Raw genomic sequence first — 13,104 nt, 5'->3', positions numbered from 1 at the left:
GATGCATCAACAGACACGACCCACAGTCCTGGTGGCCGTGTTCTTCCCCTAGACAAGATCCTGTGACAGATCCTGTAGTGGTCAGAAAACCAACATTTGTCGACGGCAGTACGCACAGGGCTTGAAGCCCAAGGCCTTGCATTGTTAGGCATTAGCAAAATTCAGAATAGCAGTGTTCCTGAGGCAAATAGAGTGCACGGAAAAAAGCAACTGGCATCATGGGGAAAGGCACCTCCATATATATAGTGGTCCCAATGTTATGTCCTGTGTGGAGCGCAGAGAGGTATCGAGTTGAACCGACGTGGAGCCGCACTGCACTCCATCGTGGCAGAAACGTTTCTGAAGATCAGCTCTGCTGGAGACAGAATATCATAGATGAGGAATATGTGGGAGGAAGGAATCCATTAGAATGTGTTTGTACTAGAGTGAGTTTTTAAATGGTCTTTTTCATGCCAATGTCTTTATTGTTCTAATAGTGTGTTCAGTCTGAAATGTATCCTCTTTCACTCTTCTATGAGTGATGGCAATAGTTCAACTTCTAGAATTCAACACATTCCTACATGCTCACTACATGCCCAATATGAATGGTTTGTCCTTTCTGGGAGTTAGTGGGAGCTAAACTCAGGGAAGCATGCTACAAATGGACAAAATTACCTATTTTAAGAATCCAGAGACCCAATTATGAAATGCATGACACATTGTTAGTTGCCAGAGAGTCAGACTTACTCTAATGTCAATCTAGAAATAGATTCCGTAGCCCCCAACTCATAATAAAAATCCCCTTTCACAAATGCAGCAATTGTTGGTATCCAGGAATCTGTGAAATCCTTGTACTATGAATTTGGGGTATACAAAGAAAAGGGTGTTACTATTACACTGCCCACTTGCAAGTGAACATAATTGTTCTACGATTAATATACTTGTTTTCTCAATTTTGCCAGCTGAAACGTATTGCTACATTAAGAAGGCAGTATCATGCATAGTTTTAAGCAAAATTTATGGAACCACCATACTTGTACAAAAATCTCAATTTAATCCAGAAAGGGTTCTCCAATTTTGTTTCTTGTCAGAGTGTTTTTTCAGTGACTCTCTCCAATTTTTCTTTTCAGATTCCGGCCATGGTTCTACTGTTACATTGTTTCAATATTACTTTTCACTACAGGAAAACTACAATTTGCAGGAACCAATAAATACACTCTTAACTGCATCTATAGGTGGTACCCGGGTGAAAATTGGTTAGGCTGTACTCAAACAGTACCAACTGCGAGATTAGGCTCCAAAAGCACAAAATATTTCAAAGATGGTTGGCCCCAATGTTGGGCACTTAATCATCTTGGGAAGTCTAAAAATGTAAAGCCAAGTTAAGACATTGGCAATCAAATGGTGGCAGGGGTGGACTGGGATCTAAAAGAGGCCCTGGAAATAATTACTGGGGACCAAAAGAGGCACTGGAAATAAAGCTCAAAGAGGCCCCATATGACACATTTTCAGCAAGCCCAATGCTTTTCCTATGAGGAAATGTGCAAATACCACACAAAAGAGGCCCAGGGTGCAGAGGCCCACCGGGAAATCTCCAGAGTTACCTATAGGCCAGTCCACCCTTGAATGGTGGAAAGACTAATCCTTCTAATGACTTGGGTAGGGATTACCATCCCACAAAAGGTCACCAGTACAAGAGCTTACAAGAGCAGGAGAGGTTTCTTGAAGACAATCTAAGAAAACAAAGTACACTGCGTAAAAGTTGGTGTAAACGTATATAGTGGCAGAACTTAATTTACAAACATATACAATCTATTATTGTAAGATTGAAGAATGGGTATACCTGTATATATTCATGTGATCCTGCCTACATATGCAATAATGTATACAACTCTCATATGACGTAACACTTCCCTTGTCGCAATAAACAACCTTTGCTTGTTTGCTTATTATGTATGTCCCTTCCAAGTTAATTCCAATGAAGATTTTTCCTTTAAGCCTTAGCAACTCATATTAAATCGGTGGGAATGTCACTTGGAAGTCAACATAATGGGTATCTATAGCCTGCGTTTCTCAGTATGCTGCAACAATCAACTAAAGAAACGGACACAACACATTTTATTTTACACAAGAACTAAATAAAAAGTGGTTGAAACTTACTTGCGTCCTGTATGCCTGGTCAGACGAACCATAAGCTTGTGCGCCTCTTTTGGACATGACTGGGTCTCTTTCACAAATGAAATAGGTTTCTGAAGTCCATGCTTTTCCAGGATCTCTGAAACACTGTAAATAAATCACTTCCAATGAAAACACACACACACAGTGCCTTTTTACAAGTTTCTGTTCAACTGTACCACAGACATTTTCTAATGAATTCATCAGTAAATACCACTCCATGAGTTATGACCATAATGAGAATCTATTGCTGATGGGAATGAACATTTAATTGTTATAATTATCTACAGTGTAACATGTATTTAAAATGGCAACTAGGGCTGGAGGACTGTTTCTATTTACAGATGTATAGTCGTTTCAATACCCATATATTAGAGCTTAAAGTCAAAGACCTGCTTACAATATTCTCTTTACAAGGACAAACAAATGTGTTCTAGCCATATTATGGGTTTAAATCTTTGACCCATTTTACAAATAGAAAATAATTCTGACTTCAGAGACCTGGAATGCAGTGCAACATCATAATTTCCCATAGTGTGATATCTTTCTCCTACCCTTTTAGCCTGCTGAACTCTGAAGCAACACTGCTTTGCCAGTAGCATGTCACAAAACATCACTAAATAAATAAATATATCAATTAATTCAGGCACAGGAAATTTGAAAGCACAGACCAGTATTTTAAATTACGTTTTAAGATAAAAAATTTCAAAAAGAAAAAAGGCATCACACAAAAATAACAACATGCTGGCTTGTATCCAATGGACATGCCAAAATGCACACAAACCTGCCAAAATGCACACATAGGGCCTCATTACGAGGTGGGCAGTAAGGGATTACCGGCACCGGTAAGGGCACCAGTGCCGATAATCCCTTACTGCCCTACTACGAGGTCCCTTAGCGGGTCCCTTCGTTAACGCCTGGTTTTACTTCAGAGCTAATAACGGTACCGCAATTTGCGGTAACGTTATTAGCACCTTCCCATTGAGCCCTATGGGGGCTGGAATGGGAATGAGAATGGCTTTTTCAATGGGGAGTTACCGGTCCTGCAAAGGTCGGAATAGACCAGTAAGTCCCCATTGAACGGGTCCGGACACGGTACCGGTATTGGAGGTAGTCATGGCGCTTATAGCACCATGACTACCTCCAACCTCGTAATGAGGCCCATACCCTACCATTTATAACAGGGATTCCAAAGCATCATGAACATGAGTCTGAAGTTGGCAATGTCTTATTAAGTAAATTGAATTTCTCAACTTCTGCAAATAACCAATTTTTGTAACCATCTACACATCAGAACTTTTCAACAGTCCTCAGAGAGGCCAAGAGGTAGTCAAGTCCCCCAAAGAACAAATCACTTACCTTTGGTATGGTGCTCTTTGCTGGATGCAATCTTCTGGAGATTCAATCATTTTTTAAATATGTCAAAATGCAGAATGGATCTGCAAATATTAAAATAGACACCAAGAGTTTCTAAGGCAAATCCAGCCTTGCTAAATTAATGTGAGAATGGTGGCATGGGACGGCTTGAAAGAAGTCCAATGTACAGACAGAGCTGCTTGTCCCTCGTGATAAACTGCCATCTCAAAATGGCAGACACAATTACGGTCAGGTGATACTTCTCATTGAACCATGGGAAGCCAGGGAAGAAGAGAGGGCAGAGACTTTTTTTGGCAGAGAAAATGGTGTTTTAACCAAAACACTAACAGCCAGAAGATGGCGGAATCCAGGCATAGGCATGTCATGATCTCTGCTTCCAAAAGGTCAGGGTTTTCCCAACTCCCTTGGAAGCAGATCCATAACCCAGGTTCCGAGTGCCAACCAGTCCCAATTGGGACCTTTTGGACCCAGTCCTGGCGCCAGTGGCACCAGGCTCATAAATATGCCCAGCGCTGGAAGCGCCGGGCTCATAATGCTTGGGTGGACTTACCTGCAGCAGACCATGCTGCTTACTTGCCTGCCAGTTGAGCCTCTGATCCTCTTCTGTTTGGAACTACTTTTCCTGTTGGGTGGGGCAGGAGCCACTCCCTAGATTCAGAACACTGGAACTCTTCTGGAAAGCAGGAACTCTTTTCTTACCTAGGCGTGGCTGTGGAAGGAGACACCTAAGCACTACAGGAGGCTATTTAAACCACACCCGATGGATGAATCTTGCTTTGCGTTATTCTGCATCCTCTGCAGCAGAACACTCATTGTGTCTTCTGCATCTGATCCTGGGCCTAAGGAAAAAGGCTTACCATCCTGAATCCAGTCTTCAGCAACACCTATAAAGACAAGAAAGAACAGGTTAGCATTACGGTCTTCAGTGACAGCTCTTCACTTACCTGGTCCATCGGCTGTCACCAACGCCTCGCGCTGCATTCCGGCATCTGAAAGACAAAGGCTTACCTACTCTTCGTGCGCTCCGGAGGTCTTCACACTGCATTCCGGCATCTGAAAGACAAAAGCTTACCAACTCTTCGCACGCTCCAGAGGCCTTCGGCGCTGCATCCCGCATCTGAAAGACAAAACAAGGTGCGTTTAAAGACATTGGGGAACTTTAATACTCACGTGCCATTACTCCTTTCCACATCTAACCCAGTGGGTATTCCGGCACCCTGCAGCCGCTCCGAACTTGTACCTGCAAAATAAAAAGACAGTTAGAGCGCATTGTGAAGCAGGCAACAAGCGCTTACTTACGTGCTTCCAGGCGCTTCTATTCATCACACGGGCTCCATCTTCAACTCACTTCAGCCCGTCATCCGCCATCGCCGGAACCCTGCAAAACAAGAAACATCATTACTAAAGACTTTAAAGACATTAGAATTACTCGAAACTTACTGTTCGTGCAGTAAACGACGGACAGCAGTCCTCTGAAGTCAAGAGGCCTGCTCCCCTTATCCAGTGAAGAAACTGGTTACAGCACCCTGCCCCGAGGCAGATGGAGAGCACGGCGTTCACTTACCTAAGGTGAGAGCGTTAACCTTTGGGGTTCTACAGGAGAAGAGAAAGGGAAGAAGAGAGAGACATTCAATAACCCAGTTCCTTAATCCCATATTTTCTATCTGCAGACATCTTACCCTTCGAGTCAGACATACAGTGCACAGAGGTCCAGCCCAAAGAGCCAGCCGTGTGTTACACATCACCTTTGAAGATACGGTATACGCCCAGTCAAGACCGGCGCCTCTACGGGAATCAGGTGAGCGTTACAAGGCAAGAGAGGAGGACGCAAAGGTCCTGTGGATGGCAGACACGAAGCCGATGACTAGTCGTGAGGATGAGACGAGAATTGGCCATGGGCAAAGAACAAATGACTTCTTATCTGATGGACGATCCTCCCATGCATTCCTCATCTTTGAAGTCTGTCTCAGAGCGTAGCTGCTCTTTGGAAATCTTTCTGTCACCAGGGGGCTCAGAACGGCCCAGCAGAGGTTTGGTCTAACACCTATATACGCCCGATCTGGACATGATGTCGGGGACAGTATATATAGAGGTGACATGCCCCATGTTCTATGTACCACCCTTTTCCCCTAGCACTCTGATGCTACGGGTCCGCAGAACTAAGATGTACTAGCTATCTGCCAAGAGGGGCAGGTAGTGAGGCAATGAGGAATCCACAGGAGGAACATCCATCGGAAAGAACATTGCTGAGAGGAAAGGAAGGTTTAAGTTACATACCTATAACTGTTGTTCTCCAGCATGAGTCTGGCATGGATTCACATGCTCATGAATAGTCCCAGTCGTCAGGCTGGGAATCCTCGGTAAAGAAAAAAACAGTTTCACTGGAATGTTCCGAGGCCACCTCCCTCTCCTGGCACAGTTCAAGGGCATCTGCCTTCTTTTCGTCGGATAGGAAGTCAAGAATCGGGCACAGTTTATACCAGAGCTCCCGGTCGTAGCGTGACAAAATGGCCACTGCATTAGCGGCTTTAATGGTGCTGGAAGCCAGATAGATAATCCTCTTCTGCATCGCATCCAGCTTATTCCCCTCCTGGTCCGGGGTTACAATGGACGAGAACAATGGATTAACAGAGCGTTTCCTGGCCGAAGCTGAGACCACAGAGTCAGGTGAAAGCTGGGACCTCAGGCACCTGGGGGCCGAGTCCGAGACTCTGTATTTCTTCTCGAGCCTGTCCTGCGTGGGTGGGGCGGTGCTCAGATTCTTCAACAGCGCTAGGCCTTCATCCCAGATATCGCCCAACAAAGGAATGGATATGATGGTCCTCTGACTGGATTTGCAACATCAATAAAGGAACCCTTCCTTTTTCGTCTCCTCAGGCACCAGTTGAAAATGTTCAGAGGCCCTGGACCCATAGAATGGAAGGAGCCGACCTCACCTGGTGGGGAGGCCATGTGCGGACCATCCGCTCCTGCTGGCTCACCGTTTGCTGGCACAAAGTCAGCAGCCTCGTCGGTGTCCGCTGCTGTATCCGTGCCCTTGTCAGGATCTCCTGTTGGGGTCAAATTCCGAGGTGGAGGCGGCGGTGGCAGTGGTGTTGGTTTGCACCTTGGACCAGCAGGGCCCTTTAACTTGTGTTTGAGCCTCGAAGCACTTCCGGGAAGTGTCTTTGGACGACTTCCGGATGGAGCAGGGCCCGGTGCAAGCGGCAGTCTTTGCTGAATTTCTGATACCAGCGTGTGCAGTGTGGTCAGAATGTCCAACGAAACATCCCTGGGTTGAGGTGTAGAAGGAGTGAGAGCGGAGACTGCGGGCTGGTATGCTCCTTCTGACGGGGTAGGCGATAAGTTGACCCTGCAGTGATTCATCTTCCAAAAAGGTTCCCTGGCCCCCTTCGTGGTCTGAATAGTAGCCCTCAGGCTGGTCGTCACCCTCATCAGAGCTAGTATAGACGTGCCCTGGCACACTCGGTTCATCTCCTTGTTCTGTACCCTTGCCAGGGATCAATGGAGCCCTACTCCCTCCCCTCTCCTCTCCTGAAACCTCTTAAGGGAAGAGGCTGAAGTCCCCTTCCCGGGGTCACCTACGAAGCTTTGGTAGTTACCTCACGCCGTGTCAGTTATGACACAGGCGAAGTAGCCATCACTCTGACTGTGGGCACCACCTTCGTGGTCAGCCCTCCTTTTGAATAAGCAGTGGGCATTGATGAGGCCATTAACGGGGTGGCAACAGAAGCCATTGTCAAGGTGGCCGTTGACGCAGTTGATGATGGTGTTGTATTGGCTGGTGGAGAACATAAATGTAGGCAGAGAAGAGCTTGGATTTCTCCTTTGTCACCCTGTCCACCAATGGCAAGCAGAATTTTAAAAGGTCAAGGACTTTCTCTTTTGAGTGCGCGACCCTCGCCGAAGGCTCACCATGGATGTGGTCGGTGATGGCGCGCTTGGCCTTCCTGAGCCGGGACTCGCAGCGGCGGCAAACCCAGTGGTATCTGTGGCGAGTAGTTTGCCTTATTTTGGACTCCCACGGCAGGGCATCCTCAAAGGAACTCAACCTCTTATCTGAAGGGTTTGGATTGTGGGACCGGCTAGCCCTGGGGGAAGAAGGACCATGCCCAGAGGCCGAGTCAGAGGCCTTACCCAACTTTAACCACTCTGCCAGCCTGCTGTAGTGGTCCTTCTTGGTCTTCTTCGAAAACCCACAGCACACCTCGCATCCCTCCTCATCATGGTCTGGATGCAGGCAGTAAAGACAGCTGTGGTGTCGATCTTCCACGAAAAACATTCCTTAGTCCACATTTTGCTCATCTCTTCTCCTTGGTCATGGTGAAAAAGGCACGAAGTAGACCCAAGCATGGGCTTTCCGATGAAAGTTCCTCAATGTAGTTTGATCTTCACCACCAGCGGATCCCCGCTAACGGTAGTTGACCTCCGGTCAAACAATAAATCCAAAAATGGGTCAAAAGGTTACATTTTTACCAAAAAAAAACATTTACTTGCGGAGGCTCATAATTCTGCACATGGTCCGATTTTTATTGCATCACTCGACTTATCATCAGCATTTGATTCTGTAATTCGTAATAGGTTGTGGAAAAAAATGATAAATCTCAATTTTCCACAAAGTTTGGTAGCGCTCATTGCTCTTTTGCACCAACACACTTCCATTAGAGTGCGCATTTCAAGTAAAGGTACTCTAACAGATTCTATTCCAACGGCAATTGGCGTTAAACAGGGTTGTAATCTTGCAGCAGTGCTTTTTAACTTATACCTCCATGACATTGAAGGTATTTGGGATTCCTCTAAATCTTATTCTGTAAAGTTCGGAAAGATTCATCTCTCGTGGTTGGCTTATGCCGATGACATATTACTATTTGACAGCACGCAATCTGGGCTGCAAAATAAATTAGAGACATTTGTGTTGTATTGTAGGAAAAATAATCTCACTATAAACCCCTCAAAATCAAATATCCTGATACTTTCTTCGAAAAAAAAGATTCGGAAGTTTCAGTGGCACTTAGAGTCCTCTATTATTCAAATTGCAGGCCAGATAATCTATTTGGGATATAATCTGTCAAATAATTCATCTGCACTCTTTTGGCAACGTGCGATTGCAGAAAAAGTGATACCTTTACAGAATCAAATGCGAATTATCTGTCGTAAACTTTGTAAATTTTCTTTGAGTCCACTATTTGAATTTTATTCAAAAAAAGTTGAATCTATCATTCTTTATGGTTTAGATATGAATTTAAATGATTTAGCGAGGTTTTTGAATAGACTGCAAGCCAAGCTATGGAAAACAACACTATGTCTTCCTTCTTCTCTTCCGAATGCAATACTTCGTCATGAGCTAGGTCTAAACTCACTGGCAGCACGATATAAATGGCGTCTTCTGAAAACTTATTTGAAAATGAGTTTCCCAGAGGAAAACTCACTGTATGAGGACTTTTGTCATATGCTAAGAGCATCGCAGCCGCGATCTATTGCTGACTTTAAGCAGCGTACATTGTCTGTCCTTGAAAGTATTAATATCTCTGCTGAAGATCTTCAAAGCAGATTTCACATTGCACCTAAGCGTGTTTTTTTGAATGACTGGGCAGAGACTTGCACTCAAATATCGAGTTACTCTTCTTTCTCTGAATATGCACGTTTTAGGCACGCTCAGGTGCCTCGGCAGCAATATCTTGTGCTTATTCCGAGTGCGGAAACTCGTTCAGATTACATGCGCTTTCGACTCGACTTACTGCACACGAAAGTAAGAACCAAGTATTGGGGCACCAGAGATAGAGAAGAGGTTGATATCAGTTGCAGATTTTGTAAAAAACCTGAATGCACAGAGACTCTGAAACACCTTTTTTTGTTCTGTACAATTTTTGAAATGGCGAGAGTTAAAAACATTTCAACATTTAGTACTACTAATACCCATATGGGAAGAGAATTAATTTGGACCCGTTGTATGTGGGGATCTAGTAATTCCATAATTTTGGCAACGGTGCGATTAGTGAAAATAATTGAGTCCGCACTTTTTTCTCTGTGTTGATGGTAATTGTGTGGTTGGGACATTTTGAGGCCGTTGTTGAGTCCCTGTGCTTCTGCGTTCTATGTTTTTATGTCCGATGTGTTTTTATGATGCGACGGGTTTTGTGGCATTTGTGTAAGTAAAGAATATGTTTGTGATTAAGCAACAGTAAGGGAATATAAATGCCTGCTTTATATAAATGCTAGTTCTTAAACAATATGTATTAATGTGAAATGTAATTGGTTGTAAGTGTTGTAAATTAATTTTGTAAAGATGCGTTAGCATCAAAAACAAAATAAAAATATATAAAAAAAAAAAAAAAAAAAAAAAAAAATATCAGGAAAAAAGCTCAGAGAGCACAAGGACTCCCCCCAACATTAAAGTATGAGTTAAAGATCTGAAGATGGCCACCACGGGTGGAACTTGGGGAGAGGACTGTCATTGGATGGGGGAAGTATGACCAAAAGGACAGTGATTGGTTTAAAGGAGAAATACAGTTTTAAAGCAAACCTGAAACAGTTTTTTTCTTTACCAAGGATACCCAGCCTGACGATGGGGGAATATTCATGAGCATGTGAATCCATGCCAGACACCATGCTGGAGAATAGTTTTTGTTGCGAAGAGTCTTGTAAGGTGGAACATTGGTGGGGAATGTGTACTGAGGAACTGCGTTCTACGTTCTGAAGAAAGGCAGTTCAAGGAATGGAGCTGGAGAAAGCAGAATGTGCTGGGCGTCGTTATGCAGATATGTATCTAAATAAAGCCAGTTGCTTCTACTCACCTGCGTGGAATGTGCATTACATTAATGCAGACAAGCTCCAACCCCTGGCAAGGCAGTGCGGGCCTTTTAGGAGATCCTGCACCAACCAGGTATCCAGCCAGGTCTGATCGAGGTGCGCTTTGCTGCCCAGGGTGGAGGAAAAAGGAACTGTTGTGCTGGATGAGTGAACGGGTGTGCGTGCAAGCGAGACATACCGTTTAGGAGGTGCGTAGGAAGGAACGTGCTCCAATAATGGAGATACGGCAACAAGGACCCGGCAGCATGCCTAACGTGGTGCAGCCACCTTAGAAGAGGGGCAAGCGATCTCTATAACTCGCGCCCCTCATCCCAGTCACAGTGGAATTCAGCAATCATTACTCGCTGAGCGTGCACTCGTCACTGTTATTTTGGATATATGGGCAATTGATGCTTCTTAGTGTGCCAAAAAAATGAGCAGTGCTCCAGAGCACTGGCACAGTGAGACTGATGTGGTGAATTGTAAGCGGTGAAGAATTGTGTGGAGATTTGCAGAAGAGTTTCCTTACATACTGAAACAATGGCCATGCCTGGGGTACCTGGACCATCCATGTTCATGGCATCTCCTGGTCCGGTAAAAGTTAAGTGGAGCCAATTGAAGAAAGGTTTCCTACATTATATCAAGGGGGCGTGTAGGAATTCCTTTTATACCGACAAGAAGGTGTCATTATTGATGCATTTTTTGGGATATGAAGGGTAGCAAATTTTTTAAACACTACCTGAACTGGAGAGTGTAGGTGATACTGATGCATCCAATGAGTTTGATGGGGCTCTCCTCAAATTGGATAAACATTTTAACTCAAAATCAAGAACCATCATGGAGTAGTACAGTTTTGGTGTACGAGTGCAGGTAAATTGAGAGATTGTGGAGGAATGTGTCACGGCTCTATGCCACCTAGCCTCGACTTGCAGATGGGAATTTTCTGGGTGAGCACATTCGGACAAATTCATGATTCACTGTAGTAACAATAGGATTAGGGAGGAACTCTGGTTAAAAGACAAACCTAACCTGGAAGCAGTTATTGCGATTGCAAAACCTGTTGAACATTCAATATCATGTGTGGCCAAGTTGGTCAAGGTACATAATAAGGACAGTGAAATTGAAGTGTTGAAGGTTTCAGTTGAGAAACAGAAAAAGAAACAAAAGGGAAGCAGGGAAAACAAAGGGGCATGCGTGAAAGCACAAAGGAACTGGGATCGACTATGCTTTATGTTTGCCAGTGAGTCACAATTTGCTATATGTCCTGTGTGTCCTGGGAGGAAGGTGGTGTGTTCCAAGTGTAAGAAACAAGGCCACTTTGCTAACTGTTGTAAAGATTTTCAGTTTAACCAAAATAAAGTACTTTATGTGACAGAGGATGACCAATGCTCATCTAAGGAAGAAGATGATGATTATGCTGAAGTTATTAATGTTAATGTAATACAAGGTATGGATGAAGAAGAGTGTGAAAGTCTGTATTCCTTGGTTAGTGTGAATGGTAAGGCTGTGTCTATGATGGCAGATTCAGGGGAAACTATTTCGCCCATGTAAAAGGATGTTTATGAACAGGGTGTGGGGGTTGATGGGAGAAATTTGTTGAAGACAGATGTGAGTCCAGGTGGATATAATCTGGATACAATTGAATTGCTTGGGTATTTTGATGTGCAATTTAATTTTATTTGAAGGAATGCCCAAAGGAAAATATATGTGACAATATATGTGACAAAAAAGGGCACGACAATGTTGGGGTTGTGTAACCAAAACATTTGAGTATAAGGCTAGATCCCAACATGTCTGATCAAGTTCTGAATGTTGGGGAAAAAGTAAGTGGGAAATTCAAAAGGGTTTTTACAAAAGGTGTAGGAAAAGTTAAAGGTATGAAACACCAGATTGTTTTAAAAAATTGAGTGTGCCTGTGGCTGCCAAATTGCATTCCATTCCCCTGTTATTGAGAGATGGCGTGAAGGAGGAGATATAGAAAATGTGAAAATGGGAATCTTTGAGAGAGCTGGTAGTGTGCAATGGATTTCTCCTTTAGTAGTGGTGAAGAAGCCTTCAGGAGAATTGTGTTTATGTGTCGATCTCTGAAAGTTAAATACGTGTGTAGTGGTAGAAAGACACCCTCTGTCAAACATCACCGAGATGCTCGCCATGATTGACGATGGGAGGGTGCTTTCAAAGTTGGATATGGCCTCAGCATATCAACAGATAGAAAGCGGAAGAGGAGTGTAGGAAATGCACTGCTTTTATAGCTCACAGGGGAATTTTCCAATTTTGGAGGATGCCATTTGATTTGGTATCGGCGTCATCAGTCTTCCAAAAAGGTATGGGCAAACTGTTCAGAGGGATGAAGGGAGTTTTCTGTTTAAGGATGATGTGGTAATATGTGGAGAATCTAAAAAGGAGCATGATCAGATTTTAGAGCATGTCTTAGGGATTTTGGAACAGAGGAGAAGTGTGTGTTCAGGAGATAAAAGGTGGAGTATTTGGGTCATGAAGTACCAGCATCTGGAGCAAGGTCAAAAAGTTAAATGGTGGATGTGATAAAAAAGGGTAGAATTGCCCAAATCTGAAGGAGAACTACAAGCCTTTCTAGAGATGATCAAGGTTTATCAGAAATGTGTTCCGAATTTTGCAGATAAAGTGACAGAGTTTAGAAAGTTACTTAAAAAGGGAAAGGAGTTTTTGTGGAATGATTTGTGTGAGAGGGAGGTCTGTCAAATAAAGGAGGAGATTGATTTGACGAAAGCCTTAAGAAAGTTGGATACACGGAGAAGGAATGTC

General features: G+C 43.9%; 1 protein-coding gene across 3 annotated transcripts in view; it reads right to left on the bottom strand.

The window, feature by feature from the left end:
• The window catches only part of NBAS (NBAS subunit of NRZ tethering complex), a 3,456,930-nt gene that overhangs the window by 2,229,398 nt on the left and 1,214,428 nt on the right, over positions 1–13,104 (bottom strand). For all 3 annotated transcript variants that reach the window (XM_069605942.1, XM_069605943.1, XM_069605944.1), the window contains exon 28: positions 2,140–2,262. In XM_069605942.1, coding sequence (XP_069462043.1) covers positions 2,140–2,262 — 123 coding nt within the window. The remainder of the gene's footprint in view (positions 1–2,139; positions 2,263–13,104) is intronic.

This window comes from Ambystoma mexicanum, chromosome 4p (assembly GCF_040938575.1).
Source record: "Ambystoma mexicanum isolate Mex_15411 chromosome 4p, UKY_AmexF1_1, whole genome shotgun sequence".
Taxonomy (NCBI): Eukaryota; Metazoa; Chordata; class Amphibia; order Caudata; family Ambystomatidae; genus Ambystoma; species Ambystoma mexicanum.
The sequence above is the reverse complement of the archived record's forward strand: the minus strand, read 5'-3'. Positions and strand labels throughout refer to the sequence as shown.